Source organism: Alligator sinensis, unplaced genomic scaffold (genome assembly GCF_000455745.1).
Source record: "Alligator sinensis unplaced genomic scaffold, ASM45574v1 scaffold135_2, whole genome shotgun sequence".
Taxonomy (NCBI): Eukaryota; Metazoa; Chordata; order Crocodylia; family Alligatoridae; genus Alligator; species Alligator sinensis.
Window position 1 is genome coordinate 1219991 of NW_005842067.1, and position 19455 is coordinate 1239445.

Below are 19455 nucleotides of genomic sequence, written 5' to 3' on the forward strand. Positions count from 1 at the left end.
GCATATACAAAAACTTCCAGGAAAGGGCTCAAAACAGAGGCAGCACCCCAACAGGCTAACTCCTCACATACATCATGGATTTAACTTAAAGATACAAAGCAAGTAGCCAAAATTTTTCCTGTTGGCTACACATCTGACATGGCTCAGCAGAACAAGTTATGCATTCCCGGGTGAGCTGCACTTTCACTTACTAAACTGCCTTCATATTTGCCTTTTTCAGATGGTAGATTAGGAACTATGCATTTCCTAAAACCACCTACTTTTGGCCAAAGCCCACACACCCTTTTTGGAGGCCTGCCAGCCCACATTCTCACAACACGCAGATTTGGAGATCCACGTTAGAAAACCAGCCATTCCAAAGTGAACAGCAAAGGAGACTACTGTCTGCTCCTGGAACACTGAGCTTAATCCAAATTCTCCTGGCCCAGTCTTGCTACAGAAGGGAGTGGGGAGGGAGGAAGGAAGTGTCTGAACGGACTGACCTCTCTGAACATTAACAAGCATATGGCTTGGTTTATGCGTATGCCTAAGATCTTTAACATGGATTCCATGCTTATGAAAGGTGCGGGCTGGAGATCAAACAACAGGCAACAGTAGCATTAGCTTCCTACATCTGTGCTGCCACTGTCTCCACCACCGTGGAGCTGTTGTGTACCATGACATGGACACGTGTCTGCAGGCCCAAGACCACTAAACATGTTTCACATACAAGTTGGAGCAGGGAGATTCCTCACCCAGGATCCTGTCTCTGGCAATGACCAGTGCCAGCTGTTTCACAAGGAAGTACAAGAAAGCCCACAGTAGGAAGTTTTTCCTGCCATGTCCCTCTAGGCAGGATTGGATAGTGCCCTGGAAAGGAGGGTTATCTCCCTGCCAAATCCTTTAGTATGTCCTACACTCACTCTGGCTATTCTTGCATTTATGTGAATGCCTAGTCCCATTTTTAATCATATTAAGCTACTGGCCTCAGTGGTAGCCAGCAAAAGCCACTGCCCAAGAGAACTGTGGTATTTCCTCCCATCAGTTTACAGGTATGCCACTTTTCATTCTTGTTGAGGGAGCAGGTGAGAAACATCAAACATCTGAAGGGTGGTTATGAAGAGGATGAAGATAGACTATTCCTGGTGGCTCCAGGAAACAGGACAAGAAGCAATGGTTTTAAGCTGCAGCAAGGGAAGTTTAGGTTGGAGATTAGGAAGAACTTTCTCAATGCAAGGGCAGTTAAGTATTGGAACAGGCTACCCAGAGGGGTTGTTGAATATCCATCCTTAGTCAGGGATGATCCTGCCTTGAGCAAGCGGCTAGACTAGATAATCTCCAAAGGTTCCTTCTAGCCCTACTTTTCTCCGATTCGATACTCTCCAGACAGTCAGGCAACACAGCCAAAACCTACAGGACAGGCTGTGCTAACACCGTAGTGTGGATTAGTGGTTCCCAACTTTCTTATGCTGCAGACTGGCAAGCTATCTAATTTACATATTCAAGTTTAATTTGTATATTTACATTTAATTTACGTGTTTAAATTTAATTTTTATGTCGAGGGGGAGAGGGAGGGGGGGAGGTTGTAAGGATCAGATTGGGTTGGGGCATCACAGCCACAGGCACGAGGGGACTCTGCAGGGGAGGGGGCTGCGCAGGCGGTGGGCCGGGGGAGCCAGCTGGGGCTGCCTGAGAAGAAGGGGATCTGCTGCCTTTCCTAGGAGCAAGCAGCAGGGCCGCCTCCCCACCCTGGGCATTTCCCCACTCGCGTTCCCCCACTCCCAGCCACAGGCAGGGCTGGGGGGTCCTGCCTGGCCCAGCACAGGCCCCGGTACCTGTTGCATGGGCAGCACCTTACCAGACATGGCCATGGCAGTGGGAGTGAGACGGGGCACATGGAGCCAGCTGCCTCCCTCCTGGGCCTGCCCTGCCCTGCCCCCCAACTTTAAACCTGCATGCGATTGCCAGCAGTGGAAGACAAAACCCGGCAGCCAGCCTGCCACAGCCGGGTGGTTGGGAACCTCTGGTCTGGGTGGACCAAACTGGGAGTGGGGGGGAAAGACTCATTTGGGGGCTACCATTTGAGCTGCTTGGGAAGGACAGCCACAGTGGTGTTGATGGTGGGTTATAAAAGGCAGTGCCTACACACTACATTTGTTTAGCCTTTTAACACTCCTGACTAAGACTGATTGTTTTTCAGACTGATCATGTCATGGGAAACTAGGATTTCAACTTAAAAGCATAAACGAATGTGCTGCTTTGCAATACATGGAGCACTAATATTTCAACTGTTCAGAGGCCAAACTGTTCTTTGCAAATACAAGCAGGCTTTTAAAAAGAAAATAAAAAGGTAGATCATCTTCACAATACCTTCACAATACAGCAGGACCAATGGGATGATTATGACATTCTTGTATATGTCCTATAATAATCTGTCTATTCACTGCTGATATAACCAAGCTTTTTCTTCATTTGGCAACCTCCGTGATAGCCTCCATTGCCATATGTATTTGGGCAGAGAAGCTTGATGACAGAAGCCTACTCAAATGAGACTCAGCAGACCCCACCTTGCTGAAAACACATTAGCTACAGCTCCTCCGCCCGAGTCCAACCTTTGCGCACTGGCACATGATGCTTGAATTCTTCTGCATATGCTCCATGCAGTTCTGTGTCTAAAACACACAACGTGGAGAAAGGAACCGGCCAGATGGGCATTTGACATTTGAACACACCCACTCCACTGGCCTGGAATACGTGCAGCTGCTCAGGCACTTCCTCCCCGACTGTGTGACAGGGCTGTCAGAAATGTGGACCCTTAGTGTGCCTCCCTCACGTAAGTGTAGAAGTACCTGTACTTGGCACTTGCCTGAGGATCTCACTGTGCTGTACAAACATTAACCAGTAATCACTAGTGATCCCATAAGTTAAACCTTTACATAAAGCTGGGCACAAACTGTCCATTTCAAATAGCATCTTGTAGTCTGTTACAAGGATTACGATTAGGAAAAGTAATCTTAAACAGAGTACTAACAATACTCGAAACTGCATCACCCTTGGGAACAGAAGCAGCAATAGTTCAAGTACCACATGGGGCTCAATCGTGACACTAGAGCCGGAGGAGGGTCACATTTCTTCATTCACATCAGGATTTGAGACAAAAATCTGAACACCTCTGAGGATGTGCAAAAGTCCAGGTGAGTTGTGTACCCCAGTACTCAGCTTTGTGAATTAGCCCCAGAATTTCAGAAGGCAGCCCCAAGTAACTAAGCACTCACTTAATATCTGCTCTTCTACCTTCAGTTTCCGAAGTGAAACTATCAATCTTGCATTAGGTTTCAAAAGTTCGATTATTTCTACCAGAAGGGAACTCCCTGATAAAACAGGCCCTGCCTCAGACACATGCAATATCCAGAAACACTAAGTGGTGTCAACAGCCACTGTGCAAGAAGACAAGTGTGAGAGAAAATGGATGAAATCTGCACAGAGCTGATACTGCTTCAATTAGGGGCCACTCATACAAGGCACCAGTCCGATGAGAGGCTCCTGTGGAAATCGCCTTCTACGCCTGCCAGCAAATACAGAGACAGGGAAGGAAGCAGAGGAGGAAATGAATTAATAGGATTTAAAAAAAACAAACAAAAAAAACCCTCTAGTTTTTCCATGACCCTGACTTCTGATAAATTCCCAGCTGGCATCAAGCCTCATCTCTAGGGGCTTCTCCCTAAAGCCCATGGCCAGTCCTTTGCTTCATTTATGTACACTGGTGGCCCTCACAGTTTCGCCTCTTCAGGGCGTCATTGCTAAGGCCTTCAGATAGGATTACAGCGTGGCAACACGGAGCCTGCAGCGATGCTGTCGAGCTTCCCGGACACCCAGCCGCCCCCTGGGCAGCAGCGCAAGGACACCTGCGCTGCCCTCCCTTTGCACCCGCTGCACCAAGGGGAGAGAGACACAGAGGGCAGAATCGGGGCTCAGGAATGTCTCGTGCGACGTCGCAGCCCCGTGAGGGACCGAGACCCAGGGCCACAGCTGCCACCGCAGCACTTGGGTGGCTCGCAGCAGGCCACAGCCGGCCCCAGGCTCCTTCCAGCACCAGGAGAAGGAGCTGCTGCCTCCTCTCCCACCCGCTCACTTGCCAGTGTCCTCTCCCCCTCCCCGTCTCCATCACGGGACAACGAGCGCAGATCTGCGCCCCCGGGCGCTGCCTGTCGCTCGTGCCCGCAGGCACGTCCCAAGGGGCAGCCGGAGCCTGCGGGGGGGCGGAGGCGGCCAGCAGCCCGGTCCCGCGTGGGGCGGCCCCGGGGGGACGGCGCGGTGCCAGCCCTTACTGCGAGGCGGGGGTGCGCGTGCCCGTTGCACGACCACGTGCACGCGCCCTGGCACCACCCAGAGCACAAGTGAGTGGCGCCCCCGCGGGCACACGCTGCGGCACGGCGCGTTACCTCGGGCTCGGCTGGGGGCGGTGCGCGCGCAGCTACCGCCTGCCTCCATTCATAAAAAGCCGCAGCCGGCTCCAACCTTCACAGCCCGCGACGCGCTCCTTTCCGGCCCCCCATTCATAAAAGCGAGCAGAGCATGCGCCCTGCGGCCGCGGTGCCCACCCATTCATAGAGTCGGGCGGCCGCGCATGCGTAGAGGGGGGTCCCTACCCTCCCATTCATAAAATAGCCATTTTCCCAGGCAGCGGCTGGGGGAAGCGAGGCGGGCGGGAGGGGGCAGCGGCTGCGGCTGACAGCGCAGCTCTCGGCTCCTTCCTGCCTTCCCTCCTTCCCTCGCGGCCGGGCTGCCCTCGCATCTCGCTCCGAGGTGGGATTAAGTCGCCCGGTGAGACATGGTCTCGGCTCAATTCCTGCGAGTAAGTGCGGAGCGCGGCGGGCGGGGGCCGCGGAGACCCGCGGGGACTGAGTCCTGCCCGGGGGAGTGCGGGGTCGCTGCTGCCCCGGCACTAGTGAGCAGAAACGCACGTACACGCACATATGTATGTGTGCACATATATGTATATGTATATCTAAATATACACGCACATCTGTGTGTGTGTGTAGATATAGATAGATTTATTTACATATATATATATATATACACACACACAGAGATCTATATCCATCTATCTAGATATATAGATCTCTCTGTCTCTCTATATAAAATCTATCTATCTATATGTCTATCTGGATATAGATAATCTATATATATGTGTGTGTGTGTATATATATGTATGTGTTTCTGATCAATAATGCTGGAAAGGGGTCGTGTGTGGGTGCGTCTTGGCTCTCTGAAGCCTGTGTATGCAGTTCCGTCCACGTACATGTGTGCGTGTCTGCCCACACGCATGTTTGTATCTGGGATCTACCTATGTAGCTGTGTGGCCCTTCATTACCTAAAGCGGGATTTGCATTCGGGGAAAGAGCAAGAAAGGTCCTGGTTCCTGCAGGATTTGCATTGGTGTCGCCGCTGGTCTCGGCTGAACTCCTGTCCCTGCTCCCCAGCTGCCTTTGGTGCCTGTGCAGGGCAGGCGGTTTTTGTCACACTGGGGTTTGGGGAGGCTGTGGTAGAAATGGATGGGTGCTGTGGGTGCGGAGTTGTTTTCTCTGCCCTTCCCCACCCCTATGCTTCCTACACCAAAAGGAGATAAATTCAGGCTCCCCCAGATTTACCATTAAGAGCAGCACATACTTCTTTGGAGTCTGAGGACAGCTCTTATGTATTTCTTCTCCCCACCAAGCCCTCTCTCCCTCTTGTTAATGTTAAGTGGATCCGGAGCTGTCTCCATAATAGGACACTTCAGAGCTGAGTCCCGGGAGCGTCAGATCTTTGCTGCATGACCTTTGCTCCTTAGCATTTTATTTCATGCAACTGTCCTGCAATTCCCTTTTCCTTTACTTTTTGCTCCATTTCTGCTCTGTTCTGCTCCCCCTATGCCATCCCCTGTGCTGCTGTGGGGTTGTGTTGCTTCAGTTTTTCTTGGATGGGGCTGTGGTTTCAAACTGTGGATCATTAATAAAGCCTTGTGTGTAGAATCATGTACTGATAAACCGATATGATGCATGTTACATGGATGGAGCAGAATTGCGTCTTGGGTGCCCTTCATCAACTGCGTAGCAGGGAGAAGCTCAGATTTTTTCTTCCCTGGTACCAGTTCTAGCATCATAGGAGAAAGACGAGACTACAGACTACATGTTCTGAAAATTCATTATCAGAGAGGAAATGGAAAAACCAGAAAGGGACTTCTGCACAGGGGTCTAAGCAGAGAGCAGGATTGGAAATGCAGACCTTGGAAATGGCAGTGCAAACAGGAATGAGCATTAATCACGGGAGAAAGGGCTTCGTTCTTTCTTTCTCCTCAAGTGTTCAAAAATAATTTATTGCATTGGCTGCCTGTTCTGCAATATAATCCCCCCAAAAAGGGTCTGATTTCTTAATTTAAATATTATATGGCCAAACTGCTTTTTTTTTTTTCTTTTTTCTTTTATTTTAAGGAAGATGGAGGGAAAACACTCATGAATTACCCAGAGTAGGGAATATCCATTTTTCATTCTTTAGAACTTCTTGTACTGCCCTCGTTCCAAAGCAGGCTGAGGCTACAGTATGCTAAAAATCAGCTCACAGTCTCCATTCATCTTCCATGATTTGAAGCTGTACATGTTCAATGTTAAGCCCTCCCCCCCCCCCCCCCCCCCCTCTTTGGGTCAAACAATAAAGCTGCAATTTGTGCACTGAATTGCAATGATCTCGATGACTAGCTCCCCCTTCTCCATATAAAAATGAATGATAGAGGGAGGATTGGTTGTTCTCTGTTACTGGAACCCTACTGTGGATGTCTCATTGATAAATGTGCCATTTTGCACAGGCTGCTGTGTTCTGTTGATAGAAGGGACTCTGTTGGTATTGCAAAATAAAAAGGACCATTTCTGAAAGCTGCAGTCCTTCTTTGGAAATTCCTTGTGAGGTGCGTTCAGGGAGAAAATGATTTGTTTACCTCTTAAAGCAGAAGCCTTTTTTTATAAAACTATAATTGATTCCCAAATCAGGTTGGGAAATATTATTTCTTAAAATCATCCCCCAACTTCAACAAAATGGCATTGACCTCCCTTTTACTCCCGTTGCAACGATGTTTAGTTCGCTTTATCTCATTCTTCCAATATTAACACAAATAGCAAAAAACTCATTAAACATGTTGACTTTCCAAATATGCAGCTTTCCAAGTTCAGCCTTAGTATCTAAAGCTGCCTCTCTCTAGGCAAACAACTGGAGGAATAGCTGTGTTCGACATTTTTTTTTTTTTTTTTTAAATCTAATGCAGTACAATTTCCTACACTTAGCATAAAGCCTTCTAAATGATGAGCAGCACTTGCATTAGCTTAAAAGAGCTGATTTGGAGACTTCTTATTTAATTCTCTGACCTTAAAATAAATACTGCCGTACAGGGGCAAAACCATAAAAAGCAGAGGAGCTACTGAAGATGAATTGTAAACCCTAGAGACCAGGAAATTCATGATGTGAATCACTTGCACTGCAGGAAGGGGCAGCTGGACAGGGGCAGCTTTTGGAATGGTTGCAGGTTAATTTTCCCAGCTTCTGAATTTCAGAACCACTGGCACAGATCTAGTGCCTCATCTGCAAGAGGCAGGTTTTCCCCATAAAGCTTTCCAGGTTTTGCGGGGTTTTTGGGGGTGGGAGGTGGTTCCCCCCTTCCAATTCTTCTTGGTGAAAACTTCAGCTATGCTTATATGGCCAAGGGAGGAACATTCATCTGTCTTATTCATTTCAATATGATTGAAAGGGTGGTAGGCATTGTATAGAAATGGGAAAAGTCTGTAGGGGGGGGGGTTTCCTCCTTCATTAATGGGATTTTTTGTTTTATTTTGTTTTTGTTCTGTTTCAATGTTTTGTTTAGTTTTTTAATCAAATCTAAATGAAGTTTACAGTTATAAAGGTACCATTCATAAACCTTCTCATGTAAATGTGCACACACTACAGGGTCCTCTTTTAATTTGGTTGAGGACATCATTCTAACCAAAGGCAAGGTTGGAATTTATTCAGCCATCGTTCAGCTGTTCCCTTTTGCCAAGATTCAGATCAAACCAGTTCTTCATCCTCCAGCTTTGCTGCCTAGGCAGGATTAGTTTGTGGTCTCCTTGCAGTAGATATAGTGAGCAATATTTACCGTTCAGAATGGTTTTTGTGCTGTCTACCCTCAGTGAAGGTGTGAATAAGACTCTAGTATTCCTGCGTATCCCAGATCACTTGGTATCTCTCTTCAATTAACCCCCATATTTTTTCCCCACTCTTCACAAAAAGGATTCATTTGCTTTGCCCTTTCTATATTTCCATTGCCAGCTGCCCTGTCACAGGCCAAGCAGATAATCCAGCTTCATTTTTAGCCCATATTCTACGTATTTTGGTCTTTTTTTTTCTTCCCTCCCCCGACTAACTTTGGAGCCGTGTGGTTGAACAGTGGTAAATCTCGACGTTCATTGTTGCTCTGACACCAGAATGGTTATGCTCTTGTTGTGCATGGATGTAAAGATTGGACATTCTGCAGCTCTGGTTAGCTTAGGGGGGTTTTCTAGATGAATTTGCCTCTACACCACGGTATGGCAAACCACAGAAAAGGAAGGCTACAATCCTGAGCCCTTTGAGCATAATGCCATATTAGAATGGCAACTACCTTGATAAGGATTCACCATGGGCTCTTACAGTCCACACTTTCTACACATTTTCCTTGATTTTCAGGGTTTGGACTATTAATCTGTGTTTAGACTTTGCTCTCGCGCCAGAGTTTCTGCTCTTGTTGTCCTGTTGCCTTATCTCAAGTTTGCTGACTGTGTACCTCAAGAAGAATGAGCACAATTTCATTGATAGACTACGTGTGCCAAGGTTCTCTGGTGCTAACAACAGGAGCAATTTAGGTTCCAAAAGTATTTCAAATGAGCTTGTAATATGGCCCAGATTTTCTTGTTGGAAGAAAAGGCCTTGCATTCCTATGCGGAGAGCCCAAAAACCCAATAGCTTCTTGCTGGGAATCTGACAAAGCGTAATCTAGTGGCTAGATGACAGGACAGGGAATTGGAAGATCTCTGGTTTCTGCTCCAAACACACTTCCCCACTGCATCATCTTGGGGCCAGTTTCTTTCTTTGAAATCACATAAGATAAGGATGTTTCACTTGGCCACTCTGCAATAGCATCTCCATACCTCGGGGATTTAGGGATCATGATGCCTGGAAAGTACTTTGAAATGCTTGAAGGGAGGATCCTACAGAAATTGGAGCTCGCTGTTTATTATGCTAGGAGGGTTGCTACAGGTTATGCTGAAAGGCAGAGAGACGGACCTTGGTCTGCACTAGGCTCCGCCCCATTTGGATACTGCCATAAAATGAAAGCCTAGGAGAGGAGCATTTGAAGAGTGAGCAGAGTTCAATGCTGTGAGGATCTTTTGAGTTTCAAAGGAAGCCTCTGCCGTGGGTCAGCACGTAGCCAGAGTTCGAGTCTGGGTCCGGGTAATTGATATGAACAGAGCACTGTCTAAAGATGGTAGCGAGGGTGGAGTGAGCCATGGCAGCATCACACCCCCGTGCCACACAACAGCCCGGTATCCTGGGAAAGAACCCGTTTGCCTGAGAGGCACCAGCGGAAACCTCCAAGTGACAAGGTGAGTGACCACTGCAAAGTCCCACTTTACGTGCCTGTGCAGAAGGCTGAAGACTGACTAACTGCTGTCTCTGAGACCTCCTAAGAAGAATTCTTACTTTTTATAAAGCATGATCTTAATTAAAAGCACTAATTGTAACCCCCCAAAATCAATACTTGATACTGACATGGCAGAGAGCTCCCAGTGCCGAACTGCATTACAGCTTTGATCCAGGTGGTGATAAATGTATTACCGAATAAGCTCACAACATGTTTGGGGTTTCTCTTTTTAGACTGCATTGATTTAAGGGCAGGATATGTGCATGTTAACAACTGAACCTTGCAAAAAGTGGCCTAGATGCAGCAGTGCTGCTTTGGGCTTGAGCAGCTGCCACTTTTGTTGATTTATAGGAGGTGTGAGCACTTGGCATCCTTCAGAATAGAAACTTTTCAGTCTTGAACGTATAGATGCATTTCTGGGCCATAGTAAATGGGTAGTGGAGACTAGGCTCTTTGTCCAGCACTCGTATTCAATATCTTGTTATTCCTACGTGCCCATTACATAAATGTAAGCTAGTGGGTATTAGCTGAATAAGACACACTATCAAACTGCATATCAGCACTGTATTAAACAATGCAAAGACCATTTTGTTCCCCCCGCAAGCTGAAGAGAAAATTGCCTGACATCTAGAAAATGAAAAATAATTTAATAGGTGTTAAACAGATAGGATTCTATAGAAGGTTGCCCTAAACCTACAGAATTGAATAGAGAATACGTTCTACTGTAGGTTTTTGTGACTTGCTCACAGCCTTCTATAGGAAGACTAACTTTCTAAATTCTATACGTACATAAAAATAGTGCAAAAAATTCTGTAGGACTTTTCCATAAGGAAATCCAACAAAACTTCCAAGTTTGAATGGGTACCACAAGAAGTGCTATGCCATGCTCCATTTTAAAATGATGTTTTACAAACCCTAACATTTTAGAAAACTATTTTGCAGCACAGTAATAGTTCAGATACTGGCAAGACCATGTATATTTAAAAAAATCTCTTATCTAGGTGGAGAAATTCAACGTAGTTGTTGTGGTTCAGTTTTGTGGAACTAACATTAAGTAACCACAAGGTTCATTCTTGGGAAGAGCTGCATATTATGACCAACTTCTGCTTTAGGAAAAAAAAAAAAGGTACAGATCTGTGATGTGGCTATTCATTACATTTAAAAGTTTTACATAGCTGTATAAAGATGACTTATTTTTTACTTCTCTGGCTCATGGGAGCTTTCAGTTGACCTGCAGGAGCCCATTTAAATTCAAAGGTTCAACTAATTTTGGGACTATTTTCATTAGATTATCCTCCTGTTGAGTTCAGAAAAAAGCCTGTAAAGTCAGACCTGGTAAGTCTATGCCTGGTTTACTGGCATAGGCATGTCTGCATTGATTATTGATAAAGTAACTAATTTTATGCAAGAAGTATTTGCACAGCAGTCCTGAATCAGAATTTGCATGAAATCTTCACCTAGAATTGCATCAGCACCTTGAGAGATGCTGTGGATTTGAAGGCACTCATGCAGCACAATGGGAATACCAACATATCTCAAGTGACACACTTGCTTAAGCACCAGAGCATCAAGGCCTGAAGGCAGGGCCAGTTACTTAATCAGAATGTGAATAGAACCAGCAAGGCACCACTTTGTCTGGGGCTGGCTATATATTAGGTATCCTGTACAGAGAATTAAGTTTAACTTGATACTGTAATTTTTTTTTATCAAATTATTTTACTGCCTAGTGAACAGAAGTCTTCACAGAGTATCTATCTTGCCTTACTATTTCCTCTCTCCTCTCTCTTCCTTTTTTAAAATACATCACTTTCATGTTTTGCATCACAAGTCAACAGATTTTTTTTTTTTTTCCTACAACATGCTGGGCCTTCTGCGTGCATGCTTATCTTACACAGGCTAATCAACATGAGTTGTGCATTCTTTTCTGAATACTCAATTGGCTCGGATGCCATCTGGAAGAGAGCTATGTAAGCTGCAAGTTGTTTCCTCACTCTAGACACAAAGCAGGGGGAGATTCCTCTCTCTCTTTTTATGATAGCATCAATCCCTTCCCTGCAGACGAACTACAGGGTGGGCACCTGCAAAACTACATGTTTGTCAAGAAGGCACTTTAACAACATGCAGGGCTGGGTAGGAAAAGTGAGTGAATTTGGCGTTTGTAAGCAGTGCCCAAATGATAGCCCTGGATATAGAAATCTGAGTTTGCAAGAGTCTGACCAGTCCTTTGCAGCTGGTCAGTAGGAACCAGCAGAAATGTTCCTTTTTTCTCATCAAATTTTTAACATTTTCTGATCAACTCTCTCTCGGCCTCCGGTAACCAAGACTACTTCAAAGGCCAGAATCAAAACGCATCAGTTCAAAAAAGCAGCAAAACCTGAGCTGTCCAACAGCATTGACTTGTGCATACATCCTCCTCTGTCTAGAGCCGCTTCACTACCTCGACACAGTGACCAGCTCCAAGCGATCTGTGCTGAATTAGGTCATCTTAACATCTGAGTCCCTGGAGTGACTTGAGGCACAGTTGGCTGCTCAACATGGGCAAAACAGGCTAATTTTCGGAGGGGGGGGAGGGGCTTCCTGTGAAACACTGTAGCAGTTCACCCAACAGCAGCTTTGCTTTTCCTTTCCCTTCCTTCCAAGGTCTTGATTTTTGCCAAATAGATGGTTCTGATTAGAGATGTAGTTACCACAGAGAGAGCGCTTTCTAGGATGCCATCATTTCAAGCCATGCATTTTGGTGACTTCCTAGCAGGTGCCCTGAATGTATAATCCATCTTTCTTGGCAAAGAGGAGCTGCATTTCTCAGCTCTTTAGCAGAGAACTTGATGCCTCAGCATGCTTCCAGCAGCTAAACCCAACATTATATTGACTTGTTATACAAGACGCCTTTCTTACTTCGCCCCACCACACTTCTTGGAGTCTTTTATCTCTGTTAATGCCACCTCTAGCTCCAAGTGTAGTTGTTTTGCTTCCCAGAAATAAAACCAAATGGGGGGGAAGTTGTGATGGTTGTGGTAAGGCTCCCAGTTAAGCTGATGAGAGCTCAGAATGTGCCCATGAAGGCAGAAATGAGCCGACTGAAACCGTATGAAGGAAAACTCCCTCGTGTTGTCTTGTTTTGGGTCAAGAAGGTCCATGGATCAAGTCCTGAGCCTAATCTTGGGCTCTTATCTTAGTGCTATCCTGTTCCATGTACAGGGGATTGGGTGAAATGTATTGAAGATCCTTCTCGGACCCTCTCCAGGCACTGTCAAAGGCTAGTCATCAAATCTTGTGTCAGAACTTGGGTGTCCGGTGCATCTCCTACTCTTCTAATCGCTCTACCTACAAGCAGCTTGTCATCCACAAGGAAGCTGTGCATAACAGCTGGCAAGTCAGAGGGCTGTTTTTATCATGGCCCAGTTATTAAAAGATAAGGAGGACTTTAGCTGCCAGCCCTCAGTACCATAGCTCAGAGCGCATGCTGGTGAACCGAGCAGGTGAGCCAACACAAGCTAAAATTAGTGGATCATAAAATGTCATTGTCATCACCAGTGATTTAAATTGTGGTAACCACCTTGCAGATCGAATGCCACTCAGGTCCATGTCTAGTTAGTCCTTATAGAAGTTCAGTCTTCTACCACTGAATGGTTTGGTGAGCAGGTGGCCACAGATCACGCAGCAGAATCCTTTGGGGAAATACCAGCGATATCATAAAATGGACTTTGTTCTAAACATGCTCGAGTCCGAACAATTAAGGTTTAGTAGGATAAGACCCCAGTTCAGCTGTTACGTTTCTAAAGAATCGGGAGACAAACTAATTCAAATACTAAAAGAGGGTAGGATATTGTAGCATGTTTAGGATTAGGAGCTGGGATGTTTGGGTTTACCTTGGCTTTATTGACTAACCTCTGCATACTTCCATTTCCCTGCCTGCCAGACTTGCCTATTGTGGGGCAAGTGATTTGAGGGTGTCTGGAAAATGTTCTGCGTTGTGATTTTTTTTTTTCCCCAGCCTTGATCATCTTGAAATGTCCAGGAAAGCTACATTAAAAATGTATTCTGACTACCATAATCATCTCTGTTAATGCCACTTTCTAATGCCTGCCTGCATGTGAGCTACTTCTGGGAGTAACACTTGCTGTACCTGGCTACAGACACTACGCCACAGAAAATGATACTAATTTAGGGGAACACCTTGAATACAAGTGGTATGATCACTAGTTCTGCGCAACCATCTCTGATTGGCAGAGCCCATAAGACAAGACTTAAACACCAAAGACGCAGTATGCACTCGCACTTTCCCTAAAAGCATCCTGCTGTTTGCCCTTTGTTAGAGAGTTGCTTTTCCTTGATGTGGTATGTACACACATGCACTGAATTCAGTGGTGCAGGTTCAGTCCTCTAGTTTGCAAAGTGTTTAATGTTTCTCTGGGGATGAAAGGTGCTACATAAATAGAAAAATCATAATTTTTACTAAACCTGATGCTGTTTGCACAGAAGGTTGTTAGACACAGCCTACAGGATAAAAGCGATCCCCCTTCATCATGTATATTGACATAAAAAACACATTAAAATAATGATAATCTATGGGCTCCACTTAGACCTGCTGTGACTTGAGACAATGCCACTAACTTGTACTAAAAGACAGCTGGAGCTAAATCAACTCCTGCCAGTTTCTGGAAGCTATAGGTGAACATGCTTTAGCTTACTAAAAGAAAATACAGGTGTGCAATGAACATACCACTGACAGTGAGATGGGAAGAGATGTAGGCCTGCAGAATTCCACCCTCTTATACCGGTCCATCAACACTCGTATGGTCAGTGGTGCTGAAATGCCCAGCTTTCCAAACAAAAGTGCTGCATCTCTCCCCATCAAGCTTTCTAAAAATCCTAGGTTCTTACAAGTTAAAACCCCTGACAATCGTGGAGCTTAACATGTTGTATAATATTGAATTCTTACTTGCAGGTAGCACTTTTATATAAATACAACACTGAACCCTAGCAGACAAAATTAAAATACCAGTTTTTTCCTTATTCCCCTAATTATTGGATATCACAGCTAAATTTTAACAAACAGTTTTTTCAAGCATTTGGTATGTGAGCATTTTATTGCTAGTTCCACAATGTTGGAGATAAGAACAGGAGTAGGGAATATTCCTTTTTTACTTTCTCTTTCTTTAAAAGAGCACATTGTCAATTTCTTTACTCTTGGCAAATAATTAAGGAAAAGTAACTAGAGACTTGTTGAATGGCAAAGGACAGTAGCCTAATGACTAAGCTGCCAATAAGGACCTGCATTATTCTTAGTGGAGAAAGCATTTTTGTCTTGTTTCTTGTCTTTCAAGCATAGCAGCCAACATGTTATACTAATGCATCAGAAAAGGCATAGGCAGACAAGGTTCTTTGGGTAAATGTGATATCTTTTATTAGACCAACTACATAATTGGAAAAACTTTTCTTTGCAAGCTTTCAGGCACAAATGTCCTTCTTCAGGCATAGGTGGAGTCTGCTGGTGTTTTATGTTCTGGACTGGAGACAAGTTGCATAGAAACTGGTTTAAATGATCAGGAACTGGTTTAAACCTGTAACAGAACACAAGCTCAGTGCACATAAACCAGCTTCAGCCATTTTGAAACTGGTTTAGGATAAACCTGGTTCAATGTAGTATCAGACTTAACTGTTTTTAGGTCAAACCAGTTTATGAAACTTGTGTCCCATACTCCTTCCAGTTCAAGTTAAATCTGAGTCTCCTAGCATGCTTTGCAGCCCTGGGCTGAGCTGTGAGGTACCTTCCAGCCCTAAACTTCTGTGAATGTGAGTGAGTGCTATCTGATCCAGAGAGCAGGGCTGGCCCTGCCCTCTGATCCCTAGCTGGAGCAGTGAGGGCTGGCTCGCTGGACTCCCCAGGCAAACCCCTGCTGGGGTCTGGGACCAAGGAGGGGAGTTAAACTTCTCTTCCTCTGAGTATGGAGCTTCCTGCCCTGCCTACTTAGTGCTGGCTGTGACTGGATTGCAAATCCCAGAGACACCTGGAAGAGGAAGCAATGAGCAACCCTGCAGAGTCTTGTTTGTTGTGAGTCTGGACTGCAAATCCCAGAGATCTGAGGGGCAGCAGAAAGAGGAAGCAAACACACACCCTATGCTGGCTATGTGCCAGAGGAGCCATCCTCTAGCACCTCCCCTTCCCCCCCCAGCTTTTGGCTTGAGCCACTGCAGACATGTGGCTGCATTTCCTGAATCCAAAGCGACTGTCTGTTCATTTGCTTATTAGTTCAGTCTTTGCAGCTCAGACTAACCTGCAAAGACTGAATCAGTAAAGCTTTGGGCTTTTTGATTGTCTGTACTTAGCCCTGGAGAACCTCATCTGCCTATGTCCTTAAACCAACACCGCTACAACCAACGCTTCAGAAAAGGCATGTACTGTTCTAAGCACTAATTCGTGTTCTGGAGTCCAGTTTCACTGCAAAAGCCCTATCCTGCAGGATGCTGAGCACCATTTTTGAAGTGCTTAGAGCAGCATCTTCCTCCAAATTCAGGATAGGTTTGAGTGTTCAGTGCTTCAGAATCCGAGTTCAAGTTCTCGGTCAAGAGAATAACTGATTGTTACAACAGAGCTTCGTCATCTCTTTAAGACGGACAACTATAGCTTAAAGTTTCTCCTACACAGCTGCTGCTTGTGTATTCATTAGTATTAAAATCAGTGAATGTTTTAATTAGTGGGAAATAGTTTGGTAATTGCTGATAGTGTGAATAGTTCACACGGTAGTTTTACTTCTAGGATAGTGTTTTGCATGGTTCTGATAGCTTAGTTTAATGTACTTTCCATATACGCACAACTTCTGCTGACTTTTATCCTCTCTCCCTGACCTTTTGCAGTAAAGGCCAAATAACCTTTTCACACTTTTCTAAGTGAATCTTTTCTTCTTTTTAAAAAAGGGAGGGCTTAGACTGCTCACTGCTTCCTTTCTGGATTTTAGAAGGCCCCCCTCTCTTTCCACTCCCTCTCAAGTTTTACTTGCTGCTTTTAACTGATCTCAAATATAATTAATAACTAATATAAAGGTCACTCAAGGAGGAAATGGCACATCTTCTAGAAAACAATGTGCACTTTCTAAATTTGAACCGCGTAGTTTCCGTTCTTTGATTTAAGTTTAGTTACTTCCTGTGGTTTCCTGTCCTACGCTACAGTTGAGTCTTTGGCCTGACTCCAGTATGAATTGCACTCTTTCAATGAAATTAGAAACCGTAGCAATAGAGGGCTTAGCTGCCCTCGCTAGTAAACAGCATTTGTACTAAATATCATTCATGGTGTTTGAAGATTACTCAGTTACTTGGGTGACGTGATGTCTGATCACATTTTCAGTGTCTCACTGCAGCAAGCTTTACCTGTAGGCATGAGCTACCTGTACTTTGCATCCGTGAAATGGTTGTTGCAGTTGTAGGGTATGGCTGGTATAGTGAAGGCATATCCAAGCTAGTTCTCCATTAACAATTAGCACAGGTACCAGTAGCAGTGTAACTACAGAAGGCTGCAAAAACCTGCCTTACAAGCTAGGTAGATTACTCCCACGGAGCTATGCACTCCCACAGCTAGACCGCTACCAGTATCTGAACGAGGGAGTTCTGTCTACACTGCAATCAATGCGGTGACTGTGGCTGAAACATCCTTTGCCTGTTTAAAGGTCTTCTTTTCCCTCAAAGAAGATACTGCCTCTAACACAGTATCTGTCTAAAGGAGGGAGATTTGGCTCAGACTATTTAAGATGACATTTGGGGACTTTATAGGGGATACCTGGGCTCCAGAATCCAAACTGGTCAGATGCTTCCTTTTCCACTTGTCTGCTCCAAACTCACACCATCCATCTCCTCAAGGGAACAGTGGAGCTGGGTGGGTTCAGGTGTGCATGGGAAGAAGGGAGGTTAATGTATCCAGAACTGCAGGTAGCATTTGTGGAGAATGGAGAATTAAGCACTAGAGATTCTCTGTAGAAAGTGTGTGGGGAGGGAGCTGTCCCAAAGGGCCAGGAACCTGAAACCATCTAAGGATTCAGATTTTGCCAGGCAGCTTTTGGGCAAGCAGCAGCAGGTCGTACTCCAAGGTACAAAGGGTAAAAGCCCCTCTGACACTAAATTTTCCCCTTGGTAAGGTCTCCATGACCCACTCCCCACCCTTTGCACAGCAGCAGTATCTTAGTCAATTGGGTTGATCCAAGGCACAATTATTGTTAATTGAAAAATTTTCCCACCCTGGTATCTGCTGGTTTGGCAGCATCGTTCCTGATGACCTTTCACAATGGCACTGTCCTTCAGATCTATGGGAGCCATGCTCTGTGAACTGCATATGGCTGGACCTTGGATTTTGGGGTGTGGTTGGGTAGAGGCAGAACTTGGTGACATCTGTGTTCTGTAATGTCATCGTCTAAGAAGCTATTGCAACTCTCCCACAGGAAATAATTCTGCCGCTGTCGTTAGCTGGCTTGGACCTCTGCCCTGCCCACAAGCCATCCACAGGGAGAGAGACTAGCAGGCAAAGGACTGTCATGACAGCAAGGGTACACCTTACAGATGCTAGGTACAATCTACCCTTTAAAGACGCAATTGCAAAGGGCAGACACACTTGGATCTCAGATCTGTGGAACAGCCTGAATGCCCCATACCGACTCCACCGGGGCCAAACACTGCTCTTCTGAGTTTGTGCTCAGGGAGCCTGGTAACCCAGCACATCCCAAACTCTGTGGACCAGCTGTTTGCCAGTTGAAGCTGTGGCTCTCCTAGCAATTGTTCACATTGGAGTCAGGGGGTGGAGATTCAGGACTGGTGAGAAAAATAGGTCAATATCTTTTTGGAGTAGCTTATTTACTAGACGAAGCCTAATTGAACACAGACGGGTAATTCAAGTCGGCAGTCTCAGCTCCCTCACTGCTTTTCCTCCCTATCACTGAGGAGGGAGGAAGGTTAGTACAGCTTGGCAAGGCTAGCCGTGGTTGGGAAGAGCTATGCTGGGCCAGGATTAGGGAGACTAGAACAGTGCTAGAGGACAATGCGAGCGTCTGGCCTTTTATACAAGAGCAAGTGCTTTATCTCCCCTTGCCCCATGCTTTGGGCTATAACCCCTTCCATGCAATGGCAGCTTTGGCAATGAGTGACTGCAAGCACCCAGTTAATTTGGGGACGTGCCCCTTTTCTTCCTTCTCTTTTTCAGGACACGTAAGAGCAGTTTTCCCTACTAGCAAAGACCAGTCTGACCAATGGAGCCCCGGATCCCCCACAATATCACGGTGGTTCCAAACTCTGTCATGGTCCAGCCGCTGCTAGATGGCCGGATCCCCTATGGGAGGCTGCAGCACCCCCTCACCATCCTACCAATTGACCAAATGAAGACAATTCACATTGAGAACGACTACACTGACAATCCCACCCTTGCCCAGCTGGCCATGCAGAAGCGCCCCCGAGGGCCCCATGAACCCACGCTGATCAGCCAGCACCTGCAGAGGTGCGAGCAGGATGTCACCCACCCCTGGATCTCTTTCAGTGGACGGCCCAGCTCCATCAGTAGCAGCAGCAGCACATCTTCAGACCAGAGGCTCTTGGATCACATGGCACCAGCTCCTGTGGCAGACCAGTCTTCTCCAAGAGCAGTCCGGATACAGCCCAAGGTGATCAACTGCAAACCCTTGGATCTGAAGGGACCCATGTCTCAGGAACTTGATAAGCACTTTTTACTGTGCGAAGCCTGTGGGAAATGCAAGTGCAAGGAGTGTGCCCTACCCAGGACTCTGCCTTCTTGCTGGGTGTGTAACCAGGAATGC

General features: G+C 45.9%; 1 protein-coding gene across 1 annotated transcript in view; it reads left to right on the forward strand.

Moving 5' to 3' along the window:
* The first annotated feature begins 4665 nt into the window (after positions 1–4665).
* The window catches only part of SPRY4 (sprouty RTK signaling antagonist 4), a 19049-nt gene continuing 4259 nt past the window's right edge, over positions 4666–19455 (forward strand). Inside the window, 2 exon segments of the mRNA XM_025204075.1 lie at positions 4666–4834; positions 18849–19455. Coding sequence (XP_025059860.1) covers positions 18895–19455 — 561 coding nt within the window. The 5' untranslated portion in view covers positions 4666–4834; positions 18849–18894.